This window comes from Squalius cephalus (genome assembly GCF_949319135.1).
Source record: "Squalius cephalus genome assembly, chromosome: 14".
Lineage (NCBI taxonomy): Eukaryota > Metazoa > Chordata > Actinopteri > Cypriniformes > Leuciscidae > Squalius > Squalius cephalus.
The window spans coordinates 12,747,458-12,767,914 of NC_137135.1; the positions used below are offsets into that span (position 1 = coordinate 12,747,458).

Consider the following 20,457-nt stretch of genomic DNA (forward strand, 5'->3'; position numbering starts at 1 on the left):
ATTTCCCATCTGTGGCTGCTCCATGTGAGTTAATGCACAGAATGTGGCACTGATATTTATTTATTTTTCCAGTCAGATGTTATTATCATGCTTGATTTTATTATTAATTGTATTTATTTATTTATTTAAAATATTTTTTACAATATTTTTTACATTGTTTCTATTGCAGGATTCCCAGCATGCGACCTCAGGATTCAATGGAAGTAAGGAACATCTTGTTTCTACGTCACGTTTTAGCTCATGCTAAATTCATTGCCATGCAGTACTGAAAAAAAAAAAAAGCCATAAACTTCAGATTTCCAATGACATGGAATGCTGTGTTATTGACGTGACATGTTAATATTTCCTTGAAATTCTTTTCGCAGAACGCTGCAATGTTCCTAGTAACAAGCCTGCAACCAAGTCGGTACCACAGAAGTCGTGAGTATTCATTTGATGAATTATTTCATCAGAGAGAGAGAGAGAGAGAGAGAGAGAGAGAGAGAGAGAGAGAGAGAGAGAGAGAGAGAGAGAGAGAGAGAGAAAGTAAGAGAGTATGTTCATAGTCTTTGCTTTGTTCCCCTGTGAAAACATTTTCCAGTGAAATACATCTGTCCAATTCCCAGCTGAGGGGAAACAGCGGTCTTCACAAACAAACACTTCACTTTAACCCTTTCCTAGACTTTCTCGGACATGTTTAATGGCACCTTATTCAATTTCTGTGAAATGGCATTGACTGAAGAGGATACAAATGATTTACTACATAACATAAGTCAACATTTTTGTCATGCAATGTCACTTTTGCCTCATTTTGTTCAGGCATCGTGAGTGGAACATTATACATTGCATTATTTGTGTTCATAGAAAAACAAATCTGGTGTTCATGCTGTACAATTGTACCGATTAAAGGAACTTGGATTATCAGATATTGTTTTTAGAATTATAATATTAACCCACATTCATACAGTGATTATTTTATTGTACAATTAAGTTTCCTGTTCTGCAAAAATATTTAATAGGTATATTCAGAACTATAAAATCCTAAAAACAAAAATAAAATTTCTTGAGAAAGAAAAATGGCATGATATATGAAGACAAAGAACATATCTTTGATATAACTTATCCATGTAAGTTGATGCTTTTTGGCTAATTAGCATAAATCTAACAACTATTAGGTATGTAGAGATTTAGTGAGGTTTGCGCTTCGTTTGCATCTGCAGAAATTCCTTTGTGTTTATGTCCAAAGTCATATTTATGACACAGACTGTCCGAATTCTTCACACTTAGGTATTAGACTTCCAGTTGCAATTTCACTATTTTCTCGTCTTCTACCATTAAATTTAGTGTTTCAACATAACAGCCAAAATCATCAGGTACGTCAGAGAGTGAGCTGTAATTTTGTGACAGACATAACCTTTGAAAGTTGTAGGCATGTGCGTTTAAGTAATTGTTATCGTGAAGGTTAACTGTTTTCTTGTTTTTTACTGTATCGATAAGTGGATGGAAACTTGGCAATTGGTGGCAGAAAGTTTACAGATTTTTTTTTTTTTTTACTATATTTTATTTTACAACGACTGAAAGCCATTTTTGGGTTTAATACCATGAGTGATTCACTTGAAACTAAACACAGGTTTAAAAAAAAAAAAAATCCACTTTTATGGACATTTTCTATGAATTACAAAAAAAAAAGTATTTAGCCTTAGTGGTGCCAACATGTGTAAGAATCTGTTCAAAAGCAGATTTCTAAACAGATATGACAAAGTCAAACAAATGAAAGTGTGTGTGTGTTGGTTTGGAGAGGCAGCGATGGGGTGATACTGCAAACAATAGCTGGAGGAATGCTGCATTGTTTACTCGTGGAAGCCACTTAAAGGCTGCAGTTATCTGCTGATCTGGCCCCAGTCTCTGATATGTCGTTTTCTCTTCATTCCAGAGACCCAGAGCAAGCCTTGAGCACTGCTCTTCATGTTTACTGCATGCCGTTCGCATATCCCACTGTCTCCTTACACTGCTCCATTATTCCTTTGCTTCTGCTCAAAATCACCCCGCTTGTATTCCGCTCAAATATGTGCCAGATATTTGAAAGGTTTTAAATGATTTAACCAGTCCAAATGTTTAGGGATGCAGCCCTCAGGGCCAAGGACATTTCTGTCAATACTGGCTTTGTCCTCGAGAGCTGAGTGCATGAACTTAGCCTGAATGTTTGAATTGTAGCGAAGACAGAAATGAATATCAGGAAATATCGTGTTGACAGATATGTTACATGATATCAAGTAGCCTTTGCATTGTTGAATGTCAAGGGGGGACAACGGATGCGTTCGTCGTCTATGCGCTATGCTTGAATTGAACACGAGCAAGAATGAGATTTTATTTTCAGTTAAGTCAAGATGTATTTCTTTGACGGGACAATGCACAGTGTAATTGGATCCACTTATGGATGCACGGCCTTGACTAGATATAACATCAGTTAGTGTTGTTAACTCACATTACCTCAGGCAGTGATATTCCTCAGTCTACCACACCGATACCTCAAGACTAACTTGGAGGATTCAGATGTGCCATCTTATAAACCTTTAGCACTTGAATCTCTCCCACTTGTGCCACTATCATCCATTAGGTGGATAGTACAGAGGCTTTAATTTGAAGTTTACCGTGGTGAGGAGTCGTAAAACGGCACTTTTCCTCAGCAGATCGGCCATTTTGTAACCTCCTTGAGAGTGGCGGTGATCAGCTGTGTAATTTACTCGGAGCCTGATATTAGTCACACTCAACTGGCGCTTTTCCCACCGTCTGTGAGAGCACACCAGAGAATTTGGGCCAGTGTCAAACAAGCCAAGGATAGCCTCTACTGGTAGATTAGATATTCTCAGGGATGACGCTTCGCTGGCATGTTCTGCTTGAGGGTAACATTATGGTGTTACATACCACTAAGTTGACTGGAATTTTGTGTTTATGAATATCTATGTGTTTTATTTGACAAGCACCTTCACTTAAACTGCCCTTATTAACTATTCCAAAATGTTCCTAGGTCTGTTTTGGAGGTCTCTTACAATAGGTTTACATGCATAAAAGGTCTAAAAACACTTTCTTTTTCTCATAATATACATTGCACAGAACCACATTTTTCAATGATTCTCAAATGATTAGTTTGAAGATTCAGTCTCTCTAAATCCCTCCTTTCCAAGAGTCTACTCTGCTCTGATTGGTCAGATGGCCCAGTCTGTTGAGATTGGTCTACTCTGCTCTGATTGGTCAGATGGCCCAGTCTGTTGAGATTGGTCTACTCTGCTCTGATTGGTCAGATGGCCCAGTCTGTTGTGATTGGTCTATTCTGCTCTGATTGGTCAGATGGCTCACTCTGTTGTGATTGGTCTATTCTGCTCTGATTGGTCAGATGGCTCAGTCTGTTGTGATTGGCTTACTCTGCTCTGATTGGTCATATGGCCCAGTCTGTTGAGATTGGTCTATTCTGCTCTGATTGGTCAGATGGCTCACTCTGTTGTGATTGGTCTATTCTGCTCTGATTGGTCAGATGGCCCAGTCTGTTGAGATTGGTCTACTCTGCTCTGATTGGTCAGATGGCCCAGTCTGTTGAGATTGGTCTACTCTGCTCTGATTGGTCAGATGGCCCAGTCTGTTGTGATTGGTCTACTCTGCTCTGATTGGTCAGATGGCTCAGTCTGTTGTGATTGGCTTACTCTGCTCTGATTGGTCAGATGGCCCAGTCTGTTGTGATTGGTCTACTCTGCTCTGATTGGTCAGATGGCTCAGTCTGTTGTGATTGGCTTACTCTGCTCTGATTGGTCAGATGGCCCAGTCTGTTGTGATTGGTCTACTCTGCTCTGATTGGTCAGATGGCTCACTCTGTTGTGATTGGTCTATTCTGCTCTGATTGGTCAGATGGCTCAGTCTGTTGTGATTGGCTTACTCTGCTCTGATTGGTCATATGGCCCAGTCTGCTGAGATTGGTCTATTCTGCTCTGATTGGTCAGATGGCTCAGTCTGTTGTGATTGGCTTACTCTGCTCTGATTGGTCATATGGCCCAGTCTGTTGAGATTGGTCTACTCTGCTCTGATTGGTCAGATGGCCCAGTCTGTTGTGATTGGTCTACTCTGCTCTGATTGGTCAGATGGCCAAGTCTGTTGTGATTGGTCTACTCTGCTCTGATTGGTCAGATGGCCCAGTCTGTTGTGATTGGTCTATTCTGCTCTGATTGGTCAGATGGCTCAGTCTGTTGTGATTGGCTTACTCTGCTCTGATTGGTCAGATGGCCCAGTCTGTTGTGATTGGTCTACTCTGCTCTGATTGGTCAGATGGCCCAGTCTGTTGTGATTGGTCTACTCTGCTCTGATTGGTCAGATGGCTCAGTCTGTTGTGATTGGTCTATTCTGCTCTGATTGGTCAGATGGCTCAGTCTGTTGTGATTGGATTACTCTGCTCTGATTGGTCAGATGGCCCAGTCTGTTGAGATTGGTCTACTCTGCTCTGATTGGTCAGATGGCCAAGTCTGTTGTGATTGGTCTACTCTGCTCTGATTGGTCAGATGGCCCAGTCTGTTGTTATTGGTCTACTCTGCTCTGATTGGTCAGATGGCCCAGTCTGTTGTGATTGGTCTATCGCTGTCGGAAACTAAATGCCAATTACCATAACTGATGCGACATGAATCAATAAGCTTGTGCCGCGTAGTTAACGCTGTAAATATCATCAGCTGCGTTCAGGGCCAATTAGCCTGCACCATCTAGAGTTTCATGACAGAACTTGGCATTTAACATTTTATGCTTAAAAACATGGTGAAACTTTTTTTTTTTTTTTTTTTTTTACAGGCTGTTCACAACATTTTTTTTTCATTTATGGAGTGATAAAAATAGATGCACGAAATAAAATAAGTTTGAACCAGGCTTAATCTAATGATCATATTTCTGTTCTGGAAATGTATGCAAATTGGTCATATCAAATTAGATACTGACTCAATTACACGTTTAAACATTTCATATCAGGAAACTGGTTAAATCAAAACAATTATCTTACTTTACTGTCATTAATCAACTGGGAAAAGTATGGAAATATCTATTAGTTTTTTTATTACCCTATTCACCTGTATATCTTCATATCTAAGCCAGAAACGTTGCGTTGTGCATCCTGTATGATCTGTATTTAGAGATAGGATTTTGAATCATTGTCATACAGTACACAAAGGCCTGTCTCATTACTCCATTCAACTCACACATTATACAGCATTTATCTCACATGAAGTCAACTCAGGGAGTCATCAAACTGTAATTGATTAGGCTTAATTAGTCATCAGAAGGAAGGGCAGAGGAGAGCGGTAAGTGCTCTCTTCTTGATGGAAATGGTTGCGGATGGTCTTCAGCTTTGGTTTCTAATGATGCCAAGATGCTCTAAAGTGTTGCAACCTTCATCAGACAGCCTCAGATCTGAATTAAGTTCAAACAGCACTGTGGATTAGACAGTAAGATCTCAGTTATTTTTTTTTTAACTATTATTATTGAGCAAGGATCCATTAAATTGACCAAAAGTAAAGACATTGATAAATACTACTTCAAATAAATACTGTTCTTTTGAACTTTCTCAAAAAACTCCTGAAAAATTGTAACACAGTTTTCACAACAACAACAACAACAACAACAACAACAACAAAAAAAAAAAAAAACATTAAGCATAACTGTTTTCAACATTGATAATAATAACTGTTCCTTGAGCAGAAAATCATCATATTAAAATGATTTCTGAAGGATCATGTGACACTGAAGACTGGAGTAATGATGCTGAAAAGTCAGCTTTGCATCACAGGAATAAATTACTTTTTAAAATACAGCATACAAATAAGAAAACTACTTTTGAGCAATGCATTGTTCCTCTAGGATGGCCACACATCCATTATTATTGATGATGTGACATATTTAACAGGTTTGAAAAAATCACCATAGGCCTATACCTCTTTTCTTTTCTTTTTTTTATTTCTCTCCATATAAAACACTCCTGATGTCTTCATGTCCAAGCATTTGAATTCACGGCATGCAAGGACTTTCTTTTATCTCTTTTAGACAGCACTTCTGAAAGACTATGACATTCCCTCAGCGGTGAAGATAAACAGACAACAGAATCCCTCCTCTTGAGGAGTAAAGAGAGGGAACCCAGACGCGAGGTGCTTTTTCATCACAAACATTAACATAGACTCTTGATGTGACACTCCAGTCAGCTCTGAATCTGAGTCGGAAGTGGCTGTGAGCCAAGGTAAATAAGCCTCTGGACAGAGCGAGTCAGTGTGAGGATGAATGGGACAGGCTGGAGGTAGAAACAGCCCTCTGCAGCACTCGTCCATCAGGGGCTCCTTAATCAAAGTTTTCCTAGGGTGGAGGACAGGAGGAGAGGGGTGTTGCCTTTGCACTTCCCACTGCTATGTGTTCTTTTCCACTCCCGAGGTTTTTTTTTTTTTTGTATTCTTTTTTTGTGCCTGGTTAATCTCAGTGTGTTTCGTTCCGTGTGTGCAGTCCGATAGTGAAGACTGTTTCTTCGGCAGCCAAGATGGCAGTCATTCTTTGAATTCATTCTGAGTTGTCTGTGTAGTAATTGCTATTTTTATTATTTGCGTGCACTACTTTTACTTTGGGTGCAGATTTATTTATTTATTTATTTACAGAACTATGGAAAAATGGACTTAACATTTATTTTTTAATCATTCATTCATTCATGGGGAAAACTATGGGATTTTTTATTTATTTGTTTGTTTGTTTACTTACTGGGGCGATGAAAACTTTTTTTTGTTTACTTGATTACTTACTGGAGGCTATGGAAAATGTTGCTTGTTTGTTTGTTTGTGAAGAATACTATGGAGATGGGGGCTATGGAATTTATTTATTTATTTATTTACTTGCTTGTTTAATTATTTACTGGAAACTATGGAATCTATTTGTTTGTTTGTTTGTTTGTTTGTTTACGAAGAAAACTGTAAAATTGCAATTTATGTAAATTATTTTAAACTCTTTAACATTTATATATTTATTAATTCATTCATGGGGTAAACTCCAAAAATGTTGTAAAAAGAGTCAGGGGTGTAGCTTTTTTAGCCAATCAAAAACACTCTTGATCATTGTGTATGTTAGGTTTACTGACATTGTGTCGACTGACATGCTCGTAAACGTAAACAGCCTTTACAAAACGTGCTATGTCAGCTGTAGTAAAACCATGGTACCAGATATTTACTATGGTACTGAATGACTATTATTTCATAGCATGGTATTTGCATAGTGCTCTTAGGTACTTCAACGAATACAAAGGTACTACTGTTGGTCTTATAATCAGTGATATTACCTATATTGATTATAAAGGGTGCTTTTGTAAACAGTGGTATTACCATAGTACTTTTTGCGAGTGAGAGCTGTTGTGGATGTATTTGGCAGTTGGGTAACGGTAGCAGCGTTGGGGACCTTCTCTCTTGAGTTGCTTTCGAGACGTGCATAGTGTTGACAGAACTGGAGCGCTGCTGAGTCTCAGGGCAATGCCGGCATGCTCTCGTCTTCCCAAGAAAAAAACACTGTGTTTATTTACTGCCAAGCAAGTCCAAGTGCATTTTCATGTTCTTGCCTTTGATTGAAACGGTGACTCGAAGGCCGCTGTGGATTCTTTTATAAGACCTGGATTCATTTCCTAATGGGCTACAGTAACAGCTTTACCAGAAGTGGGGTTTCTAAGGGACCCTCAGGAAGTGATGGAAACGTTCTTCTATCAGGCTTCTGAAGGAACCGCAAATATGCTGGATCATGTGTGAATGTCAGGAAAAAATCCCCCTTTTTGTGCTTCACCCACAGTGCATTAACAGTTTCGCACTTTAAACAAGGTGCCGTGCCGTAAAGCTAACGGATAGGGGTCATTGTTCGTGTAAGGGGAGAGCTTTTGTTTATTGTTCTATTAAGAGCTATACTGCCCTCAAACTCAATATAAAATCCTGTCATAAACTTACATTTATTGCCCTCTGTTAGCAATATTCATACATATATACTCTTAGCTTTGCTAGATCAGAACCGTGTTCCCTGTTCACCTCTGAATATTAATTCCAGCGCGTCAATGTTGACATGGAGTACAAGGGTGACAGTCGCCCACCCTGTCATTACCCACACACACACACGGTTCCTCTCGAGAGTGCTTCCCCTCCTCCCCCTACATCTGGTCGCCTGGCAGCTCGCTGGAGAAAAGGCTTCTATTGTGGAGCTGTCAAAGCGCTAAGCTAAGTGGGCTAAGGGAAAGCTCTCCTTAACAAAGGAGCCTGTCACCATCAAATAACAACAAGAAGAGGGAACCCAGAGGGACACTCTTAAATGGCAATTTGGCACCTACGGTGGTCGCTATAAAAAAATAACCAGAGCCACGTCTAATAATAGTAGTTATGGGGAGGGAGGGGGTGTGGAGAAACGGAGGGAGTGAGAGGTTGTTATAGAGGTGTGTGACAAAGTCTGGACCAGAAGAAATGGATCAGTACACTGTCTTTAGGTGACAAGCTGTCCTGATGAATGATGTCAGGGTGTCAAGAAGAAGGTCAGGGCATGGATTTGTCACCGCACTAGTCAAAGGTGTAGGTCCAATTCTGCCTGTTTTTGGATGGCACGCTCATGCTCTGATCTACCAGAAAATGATGTTGCGTGCAAGTTCGTAGGCTGCTAAGATGAGTGCTTTTGAGGAAGAACTTGTTGCCGGATTTGCAAACGAGTCCTGGCAATGAATCTTCGAAAGATCTTCTAGAGTTTTCTTTAGACTTTTCTTTGAGAAGTAATTCTTGAACACTCCTGTATATTTAATTTTAGTTTAGAATTACTCACATTTACCCATTCCTAAGTGGCACATCCCTAACTTCGCTTTACATTTTACTGATTGTCAGTCAGGCCAATTCCTGACTGTGAGACCAATGTGAGACCAATTAGCAGATTAGTGAATTTCCTTTACAATGTGGCAAATGTATTTATTTATACTTGGCATCATACACTTGCTGACTTTGAAAATGGTTTGAAAACTGGACATCATGCTGTACACTAAACAGTTAAGGATTGCACACTGCCAGATTTTTTTTAAGTCATTCCAAACACAAATTCATGCAGAAAGATGTACCTTATTGCTAGGAGAAACGAGGTGTTCTAAAATCAGCTCAAAATATCAAACATGGTTGATACCCTGGTACCCTTGGAAAGGTTGACTTTCAGCAACTACTGTCTCCTCGGCTTAGACTGCTAATTGTGGCAACAATTTGTCCACATCAAGATCAGGGTTGTCCAATCCTGCTTCTGGAGGGCCAATGTCCTGCAGAGTTTCGCTCGTAACTACTTGGTCGGAAAGCGGCTTATATGTCATGAGTTGGGAGCGAAACTCTGCAGGACATTGGACTGTTAGTTATAGGAACTGTCCACTTCTAAACAGTTCTAGGAACTACTCTCCCCCAAACTCGGGTTTGCTGTTTGCGTTCGCACTGGCCAAGTGGCCATAGGAACTGGTAGGAGGGGTAAGGGAGTGACGCAAGCACGGTGACTTTTATTTTGACGAAGCGACGGACCTTTATTTTGGCGGCGCTGAGAACGCCAGAGCAAACAATGCTCGCATTCTCTGTGTTCATTAGTTAGTGATCTGTCTAACAGTACTGTTTAACATGTTATTAGATAGAACTGTTAAAGAAAGTAGACATTATATGAAAAAAAGGTTATTAGCCTATGCCGTGTGGTTGATGTCCTGTGTTGCTAGCTGAGCAGAAATACATAATCATGTTTGGCTTGGTCCCCTCAGAGTTGCGTTGGATTTTCTCTTCAGCATGATGGTTTAGATGCCCATCTATCACTGTTTTCCATGTTTGTATAGTTAGTTTCTGGAGTAAATATATAGGCTTTAATCTGTGTGTTTACATTATAGCTGTTTTAAAAATGGCGGGTGCTGGTGTTCCGCGTGCGTTCGGTCAATCAGCGTACACTAACGTCACGGGTAGTTCCTATAGTGCTGGTTTAGACCCTACTCTGAAGTAGGACCTAAATTAGTTCCTACAAATGGAGTTCCTAGAACTAAAATCGTTCCTAGTCGGCGTGTTCGCACCGCAGGAACATCCGGGTACTTTAGCCAATAGTTCTAGGAACTGTGAAAAGGTTCCTCCGGTCGGAAAGCGGCTATTGATGCTTGTTCAGGACCTCTCTGTGTCACTTTTTAATGCACAGGGTACCCCTTTAGTGTCATTTTTTGACAGGGTACTAGATCCATTCTCCATTCAGTTGTTTGACTTATGCATCAGATCAAGACATATTTATTTATTTGCATGCATATGTAAAAGTAGAAATTATTTTATAAATATTAACCCCACCCCTACCCTAAACCAACCCACTCCTCAACAATATAAACTCATAACAGGCAAAGAAAAAAAGTACAGTCACAGGTAATTATTGCAAAAACTGACCAAAAAGACCTCCATTTGCACTCCAAGCCATACAATATGTTTATGTGAAGGACAGAGTGGAGCTTAAAGTTTTAATTGCTGAAAATGATCCTAATCCATAAACACAAGCAGTCATATCTCATTAAAAAAATACACCCGACTCTTTAGCATCACACAATCGGTCACAAGACACACACAAGAGCAAATGGGATTTCACTGTCAAATCTGACATAACACTTATTCCGGTGGCAATTTTTGAATGTGTGTACAGAATTTGATCTTCACAGCAGATGGAGACGATGGTCACTTTTGGGTCTGTTCCTCACACAAATCAACCGTTTGGAGCCAGAACACTTGGAATATTTGTACTTTTTGAATTAATTGTGACTATAGTTGTATCTGCCTGTTATATCCTGTGTTTTATATTGTGTAATATACAAATGGTTAGGTTTAGGGGTAGTGGTTGGGGTACATGCTCAAGAATGACTAAATCAGGGGTGCCCAACCCTGCTCCTGCCGATCGACTGTCCTGCACAGTTCATCTCCAACCCTAATCAAACACACCTGCCTTTAATTTTCAAGCAATCCTGAAGACGTTAATTGGTTGCTTCAGGTGTGTTTGATTAGAGTTGGAGATAAACTGTGCAGGACAGTCGATCGGCAGGAGCAGGGTTGGGCACCCCTGGACTAAATAGTGTAATGTTAAATTTAAAGTTATACCCCAACATGTAAGTCATAATGGCAAAATTATACCCCAACATTTAATTTAATCATGACGATAAAATTCCTATGCCCATAACATCTGTGTATGACTCTAAAGCTTTATCATTGAAAGCAATGGAGTACCTTGCATGTTGAGTGGTAATACAGGGAAATACAGCTAAAGGGTTATCCTGTGTGTTAAAAAGTGATGCCAAAAGGTCCTGACCAAGCGTCCAAATGTGACCAGTTGGGAATGAGAACATGTTGGTTTAATTAGGATTGGAGCTAAACTCTGCAATACAGTGGCCCTTCAGGAGCAATTGCTTTATTTTTCAGCAAGATGATGACCACAAACACCTCCATCTTGTCTGGATTTGGATTGCAGTGAATGTGAAAGACTTGACAGATCTTCAGGTCTCAATCCCTGAAGTTATAAGGAACCGGACAGAAGAGTCAAAGCAAAGTTATACCCAACCCACTACATCTCTTGGAACGATTCCAAAATAGTTTGTAACTCTTTTATTTTGTCAAAACTTCGGATTTAAAACCCAAGACATCCTTGAAATTTCTTGAGCGTTACCTGCAATAACAGTAAAGGCACAAGAGGTTTAATTAAGGTACATTCTTATTCTCAGGGAGATTTACTACCACTGTCACCTTGTTGTTGCTCACTGGTTTCTAGTCCTTAATATTTGAAATAATTGTTAAATGCAATCTACACAGAGTTGGAATTGAACATCGCTACAAGGGTTTTGTGATCATAATTGGCATTTCTGTCAATGCACTTGAATCTCCCTGGAATTTCGCATTAGTCATCAGGTAGCTGGCAGGCAGCTATGGAGACAAGTAGCAGGTGCCTCACAATGTGCAGGTTCCCTCTGCGCAACACGCCGAATTTTAGTAATGACCAGTGAGTGTTCCACTCTCACAATTAGGGGAGCATAGCTGGCGTACTGCCCAGAGCCGACCCATGAGACCCTGTCCAGAGCCCAGCAGTGATGTGGCACAGGTCTGCTACTGCAAACTACATGACCCGCTGTCTACGGACGCCCGCCCTGCCCTCCAAAACATCTGTCTGCTCTGCCCGAATATCATTGAAACTGAAAATGTTGACAAAGACATGCCAATCTGACCTTGGTTTGAAGTTTCTCCTCAAGAGGTTTTTTTTTTTTTTTTTTTTTTTTGCCCGTTTAAATTAAAAGTTTATTTCAAATGGGGTATTTTAGTTAACCATTTCTCACATTATCATGCTTAACCCATTCTTTGTTTTGAAGGCCATTGTGAGTATGAGATGTTGTGTACATGTGGTTTGTGTTGTTTTTTTAGTTTAATCCTAAACTTGGATAAACTGTGAGTATGAACTTTTTTGAAGCTTCAATGGTTTCTTAGTAAGAAACTGGGGAAGTAGGAATATGAGAACAGATTGTTGGAGGGGGGACATAGAGAATAAGAAACATAAGAAACATAGAGAATTAAGTAGTTGGCTGAAATGTACACCAGAATTCTGGAACAAATTTGGCATTTCAGGTCCTTCAAACCCATTGAAACTGTATGGTAATGAGTGGTGACACTGAGAGAAAAACACCAGCTTGTGTTTCTTTTTTCATGTGCTAACAGTTATAAAGTTTAGAGGGTGTCTCTGGATACTTGTTTTTCTTGGCCTTGGTTTTACTTTAATAACCTGCTGTTCATTTAGAATAATTCCCCTAGCTTTCTGATGTTTAAACGGTCAGCTCATTTGAGTGAGAACACATTGTTGTGAATTATTACTATTTTCTACTACTGAGCCACCACCCTCTGTGCTCTTAAGGTCCCGATATACTCACGGCGAAGTTCTTTTCCGTTCTTCGCTTAGGAAACGAAGCTCCAAATACGTATGCAGCTATATACTGTTAGCGAACACCCGACACCGCCCACACTGCTGATAGTGCCGTTTAGCTGCATGCTTTCCTCTCAATAACAAGATAAACCATAGACTGTAAAAAAAAAAAATATGGACGTAGTGTCCGTGACATCACCTGTAGGTTTCTGAAGAGCATTTTTGAAGCCCAAAGTGGGCGGAGCCGGCCGTCGCCATCTTGGCAGCGCATCACCGTGTGTCACTCCCGGATAACCGAAAATGGGCAAAGAGGCGGGATTAGCTGTGATTAGAGGTGACGTGACGGCTAACAGACAGCAGTCAAACGGCTAGTAGTGACAGCAGTGGTAATCTACCTGTCACTCAAGTGGCCACGCCCTTAATCATGCAGAACTTTTTTACCTTAAAATAATGTTTCCAAAATGGTTTCAGTGGTTCATCAAGTCGTAACAGGGTGAAAGGCACTTCTGCATTCGCTTTGCAGCCCTATATCTGCTATAACCGCACTATGCAAGTTTGCAAGCGTTACAATAGTCATTATTTCATTTTTATTTGTTTCTGATGTCGCAATACATCATACTTTCATAAAATCATGCAACATACTCTACCTTGTCTGTGGACATCGTTCATTCCAAAGCCGGTGCTGGATAAACAGCGTGCGTGCGTGCGACGGTAGGCTGCGGTAGGCTGCGGTAGGCTAAATTAGTTACGACAGCGGTAATGGACAATTGGATGAATTATAATCCAATTGTAATCTATAATCCAATTGTAATCCCCCCCCCCCACAGTTGTCATAAAGTGCAAAATTAGCTATATAGATCAAAACCACTTTTTGTACCAGGCTGTAAACACATTTTTTTCTGCTGTAGAGTTGGGCATATTAATATGGGGGGTTTATGGGATTGACTCTCTTTTGGAGCCTGTCTCTGGCGGCCAGTCGATGAATTGCAGTTTAAGTCACTTCCGTGTTGGATTCAAGAGAGAGACCGGAAGGTTGCCGCTTGAGATAAACACACAGCAGAATTGAGTAAACAGCAAGCATTTTATTTAATTTTATAACATCTGATCATAGTAACAGGGATATGTTTGCATGAACTCTGCAATTCGGCACTCTAGTAAAGTCACGTCACGTTTATTTGTATAACACTTTATACAATATGCAATGTATCGAATTGACGACGCAGCAGTTCATTCTTCGATTTCTCTTGAAGTATATCAAGAGATATACGATATACGATTGTATATCTTTATACGATTGAATGGGACGGTAAAATCAGTGCAAGCAAAGCTGAAAGAATCAAGCTCTTAGACATCCTCAACAAGACTCCATTACATGGGGCTGTTATTGTACAGCAAAACATGCTTCCTCCATGATGTGCAATGGAAGGTTTTCCTCCAACTACTGTCAACACTATTTGAACTGAGACTTTAGCCATTATATCCATTTAGCTCATTTTCCAGCAATAAATCACCTGTCATATATATGGATATACAAATAAAGTCAATCTTTAAACATTAGGATGATATCATCAACACACAATGTCTGACTGTAATTGTAAAACATGTTGTCTGATAACTGTCCTGCCTGGACTTATATAGGCCTATAGTGAACAAGAAAGGACTTGGTACACCCAATGTCCAAATATCTTGTGATATTCCCATACTACTGTTACACCAGGTCAAAGGCCCTGCATGTCAACCAGAAATCACTAGATCTAAACATAATTAAAGCTTAACGGAAAGTTTTTGAGTTCCCACCAACTTCATTTCGCAAAGAAAGACAAAATAAATATTTTCCTTGTGGTGTTCCCTGATTCCTAGAATTACACCACAATGAAATCAAGTGATTTTGGTGTTAACCAAAAACCACCAGGTCTAAACATCATTGAAACGTATTGGAATGTTCTGGATTTCACAGTGTGATGGGGTTTTTACCTTCTTACAAAAAAACTAGAAGCTTTTTTTTCCCCCACATGTGGTGTTCACTTATTCTTAAAGTTACCAAGGTGAATATACATGAGCAATCCAGTGAAATACATCTAATTTTTAATAAGTTAATGTATTTTTTTCTTCAGAGATTGAGCTCCAGATGGCTAAAAGAAAAATCTAAACTAATTAAATCTTATGCTTTGTCCATCACATCTTTGTATTTATAGATGAATAGATGAAGATATATATATATTTGGATTGATTGTATCGGTAAGGCTAATTGTTTGTGTCAGTAACAACTTCTAATGAGGCATCACTCGTCACGTGTTGAGTGAAACAGATGTGGCAAACAGGAGGCTCTACGGCTTCTCACTATCAGTCGGATTCATGGGAAACCTCTCTTTCTCTTTATTTGTTCTGCTTTTCTTTGTTATTCTTTGTTCATGTTTATTCTCTTTTTGATCTCCTATCAAAGTTTTTCTGTGCTTTATATCCACAGAAGAGATAATGTAGCACACTACTGTATCTGATACAGAGACGTATACATGAACTCTACCTGTGAATCATCTGTTAGCAGAAACGGTACTCGTAGAAGCTGTGCTCTTTCAGCACCTGGTTTTCTATGTAGGTCTTTCTCGGCATCTGGTAGATATTATGAGGGTAATGACTGGTAGTTTTGTTCAAAGTCCTTCTCAATCTACAGTCCTGCACGACAGCTTAGGTCATAGAAAACTAAACCATGAACACATTTTGTTCTTATAAAGGGCTTTTATTGTTTTAGGTTTAGAGGAACATTCGTCTGTTTGTCTTTATTTCATGGCTGTGGTGTGTTCTGCTGGCAATAAGACTTTAAAAGAGTGTCGACATAGACGTGGGTCAGCGGCCTCTCTGGATGATGTCATTGCTCTATCTATCTATCTATCTATCTATATTGTCTGTCTGTCTGTCTGTCTATCTGTCTATCTATCTATATGTATGTCTGTCTGTCTGTCTGTCTATCTACACTGTAAAAAATATGTTTATGATTTATCAAAACTCTTTTTTTTTCTTTTGTCAGATCAACTTAGATAATTAATGTGGTTCAGATAACATAATAATTTGAGTTTCTGTTGATTAAACCAGTCTCTTTCATTGTATTAACTCAGTTTTTTTTATTTTATTTCAATAAACTCAAAATTGTAAGGCAACCAGGTAACTTATTATTTTAAGTTAAACCAATTTTTTTTTACAGTATCTATCTATCTATCTATCTATCTATCTATCTATCTATCTATCTATCTATCTATCTATCTATCTATCTATCTATCTATCTATCCATCCATCCATCCATCCATCCATCCATCCATCCATCCATCCATCCATCCATCCATCCATCCATCCATCCATCCATCCATCCATCCATCCATCCATCCATCCATCCATCCATCCATCCATCCATCCGTCTGTCTGTCTGTCTGTTCTTGTTATTTTATAAAGAAACAATCTTTCAGAAGTACTCGGCACAAGTAGCAGTATTTTATTCATAAAATAACTTATTATTGAAGTTGTTCATAATAATTCTGTCAATTACTTAGGTTAATTTTCAGGAAATATACTTCATAATCCATTGCTGTGTCATTAAAACTTTTTTAAAACTTTACTTTTTGCAGAATGCTTGAGGATGACCTGAAAATCAGCAGTGATGAAGAGGACAGTGAACAGGTAACTGAGAGTCAGCCATATGCTGTAATGGACAGTCTAAACTCTAAAGTACTCGAAATAATCAAATTTTAAGACAAAATATTGTTTGTTCTTGATTGACAGTCTCAATCTCGTGGTCTCAATCTCAGTCTCAGTCTCGTGGTTGCTCACCACGAGCAAACGCTGGATTATCACAATATAACGAGCTTCCTTATTTATCATTAGAGTGGAAGCAATTTTGTCTTCACGTGTAATGATATAAATGCAGTCTTGTCTATACAAATGTGAATATTAATGGAACCATTGCAAATAATGACAGGCTACTCTTATACAGGTCATTTGACAAAAAAAGTATTTCACACGTCTCCCTGAATTGCCAGAATCAGAAACTATCAAGCAACATACCTGCTAGGGTCTAATGTCTCATGAATAATTTAAAAAGAAGCCTGTTCTGTTTTCTCAAATGTATATACTGTGATGTACACTGTATATACATATAGATATGCAATTTTCTTAGAGGCATGTCTCCAATACGTGTGACCAGCATGACAGGAACTGCAGTGGAGGATAACAAACACTTTGCCCTGCAACAACACAGTCCAGTGGTTTTTGGGCATTTTACCACATTAACTACACCATCTTTAAAGGAATATTCCAAGTTAAATAGCTCAAAAATTGCAACAATCTTCTATTTGTCAAGGTCACAATATGTAAGCAACTAAATAATAGTAATTGAACAAAAAACATATTTGATAATCTAATAGTGACTTTTCTCAACCTTCAGTGGATAGTAGTAAATGGATATCCCAAAAAAGCAGTTGTTGGTGTTTTTTTTGTTTGTTTGTTTTTTTATTTTTTATTTTTTTTAATGGCACAATTTGTTAGAGATCTATAATGGGGACTGAGCTGTTTGGGTCCAACAAGTGGAGCAACTTTCATTTAACGTGTAAAATCCTGGATAATCAAATGGACCCTGGTTTATCTCCCAAATTAACTAAACCCTGAAACAAAATACACACCAGAGCTCAAAATACCACTGGCAGCAACTGCTGTACACATAACAACATTTTAAGGACTATTAAAATGTTAAATTAAATAAGATTTGACCTTAAAAACCGACCTGTTTTCACCTAAATTGAAATAAAAAATGCTAATCGAGGCCTGCGAGTGGCTCAAGTAACCCACTAAAATGGTTTTATATTGAGATTTATAACAGTATAACAGTAATTTATATCATTCAGAGTTTTAGTTTAGTTTTGTTTAGTTTAGTTTAGTTTAGTTTTAGTTAAATTAGTTTAGATTTTTTGTTTGTTTGTTTTTTGATTGTTTGTTTGTTGTTGTTTTTTTGTTTGTTTGTTTTTTTGTTTTGTTTTGTTTTGCTTTGTGCTTTTTTAAATTTATTTTTTGGTTTGATTTGGTTTGGTTTTGTGTTTGTTTTGATTTGTGTGTTGCTTTGTTTAGTCGTGAAATTGTTGAGAATTGAATTTTTGAAGTCTGCCATGGCACACATTGATCATGTTTGAAATGGCAGTGTCCCTGTGTTGATTTCAACAGGCGCTGTGCTTAAACCACTCCGTCACACCGGCTTTTTGAGAAAACTGATGTGAACCGAATCACAATAGTGATTCCCACCTTCTCCCTCCCCCTAAAAAGAAACCATTTCCTCTGTTTCTCACATACATAACCCTTAAAGCAAGTGCCCAAATACTCCTCATACTCATGATGGAGGAGACCTGACATTCATAACAGCTCACTAGTACGTATGCATGTCCCTGGCTTACATACGCACGCCATCCCCGGCAGCAACGGCCCCCAACCATGTTGCCTAGCAACATCCATCTGCGAGGAGCCCGGAATGAGCCCAAATTCCCCACTGAGAGGGAAACAGCAATAAGAGGGCCTGTGACAGATGATCTGAGTTGTTTCATCTAATACACTGTGAAGATCACTGGCTCCCTCCCTGAATGATAAATGGACTGTACACAGATCAATGGGCGCAGCATTAAACCTAAAACCTGCGTCTCTGCCTCTGCGGCTGCCCAGGTAGTGCTGTGTTCATCTGTAGTGCTGGATATCTCAATATATCCCCATTTACCTTGAGAGATTTGATTCTGAAAGTAGCGCTTAACACTCTACGATGCATTCACAACAACTGAAGGAGTCGCTGTACCAAACGTACAGCTCAGACCTCATAAACAGCTCGCTGTCGTAGAGGAGCATGTGCAGATTAACTCGGGAAATTAATCTCATTGAGTGAAGAGATTGTTTGACAGACCTCACGTAATACAATTGTCCTCAATCAAATTAAATCGTAATTCAGAATCAAAACGTAATTTGCTTAACACTTTTACCAGAAATCTGCTGGACATTAATTTGTCTAAACAGTTGTGCAATTTCAAGCTCAACAAGTTTAGATTCAATAACAAAAACATAATTCAAATACTATGGAAATAAAATGATTTTGTTTTGTTTTGTATGCAAATCTTAGTTTTTTCATGTTTTGTTTCCTTTTTTGTTTCATACTTTGTCTTTTGTTTTTGTTTCTTGTTTTTTTTTTCTTGTTTTGATTTGTATTTTGCTTCATGTTTTGTTTTGTTTCTTGTTTTGCTTCTTGTTTTGTTTATTGTTTTGTTTCATGTTTTGTTTTGTTTATTGTTTTGTTTTTTGTTTTGTTTTGTGTTTTGTTTTATTTTGTGTTTTGTTTTGTTTTAATGTTTTTTGGGGGTGGGGGAACTGAAGTTGTAAACCTGTACCATGCTATTTACATACTATATTACCACATTATATACAGTACAACAGTATATCTCCAAACAACTAGTAGTGCCATGGTAAATACACAAAGTAAATACCATAATATATGAATGGTAATCATTTAGTGGCACGGTATATATTTAAACTACCATGTACTTACTATACTGTACTGTACTGTACCATCACTGTACTACGGTGTTTATTAATTGTATAATACAAAATGGTGAATCTCACAGAACCTGTCACATGCCTAAATAAAGTGAAGCTTATTCTAGTTTTAAAAAACTTTCCTTATTATAGTGATTAGAATCACATTAAAATTATAATTGTTAAAATTAAAAAAGTAAAAAATGAACAAACAAATAGAAACATTTAGGCATCCATTACAATCTTCAGGTTAGTCTTTAAGGCCTAACGTCTTTTAGTCTTTTAAGACTAAAGGCGTTTTTATATTGTGGTGAAATGTGTCCTGAATGTTTTCATTAGTTTTTATCCTCAAGCATGAGATTCGTCCATACTTTATATGCTCTTCTATTTCATCTTATATTGGGTTGTCAGAAGTACTAATGGGTTATTGACTATTTTTGTTTTACAACTACTTAGAAAGCCCTATGAAAGACTATATATACATAAGAGCAACTTGAATTTCTAAACACTAGCACGAACTCAAGAAATCACAGGAATTTACAAATGCTCTGCTTGAATAGAATCTCCATCCTACAGTAGAAAATCAATATAAATTTCCCCCTGCAATCTCTCTCTCTCTCTCTCTCTCTCTCTCTCTCTCTCTCTCTCTCTCTCTCTCTCTCTCTCTCTCTCTCTCTCTCTCTCTCTATGGTATCGACCTTTAACCTGATGGGCTGTTGTCTTATTCACAGGCCGCTGAGAAGCCCAAGCCCAGGAGCGCTCCTCTCAAGTAAGTGACTAATCAAGTCCAATTCATTTGTTATTGTACGCTGCTGCTGGTGTGGCTGTTGGGGAAACAGAAGGTTATTTGTAGAGACGGAGCTCAGGAAGAAATCGCTTGCATTAAGCACTGTGGATGCTGATGTGTATGACATAACACCTTACATCATTCTGTACAGGATCGATCTGTCTGTCTGTCTGTATCTCTATCTATCCATCCATCCATCCATC

General features: G+C 38.6%; 1 protein-coding gene across 1 annotated transcript in view; it reads left to right on the plus strand.

Annotated features, from left to right (window-relative positions):
* The window catches only part of aff2 (AF4/FMR2 family, member 2), a 237,362-nt gene that overhangs the window by 158,673 nt on the left and 58,232 nt on the right, over nucleotides 1–20,457 (plus strand). Inside the window, exons 6-9 of the mRNA XM_079893420.1 lie at nucleotides 170–203; nucleotides 366–420; nucleotides 16,539–16,590; nucleotides 20,199–20,236. Coding sequence (XP_079749546.1) covers nucleotides 170–203; nucleotides 366–420; nucleotides 16,539–16,590; nucleotides 20,199–20,236 — 179 coding nt within the window. The remainder of the gene's footprint in view (nucleotides 1–169; nucleotides 204–365; nucleotides 421–16,538; nucleotides 16,591–20,198; nucleotides 20,237–20,457) is intronic.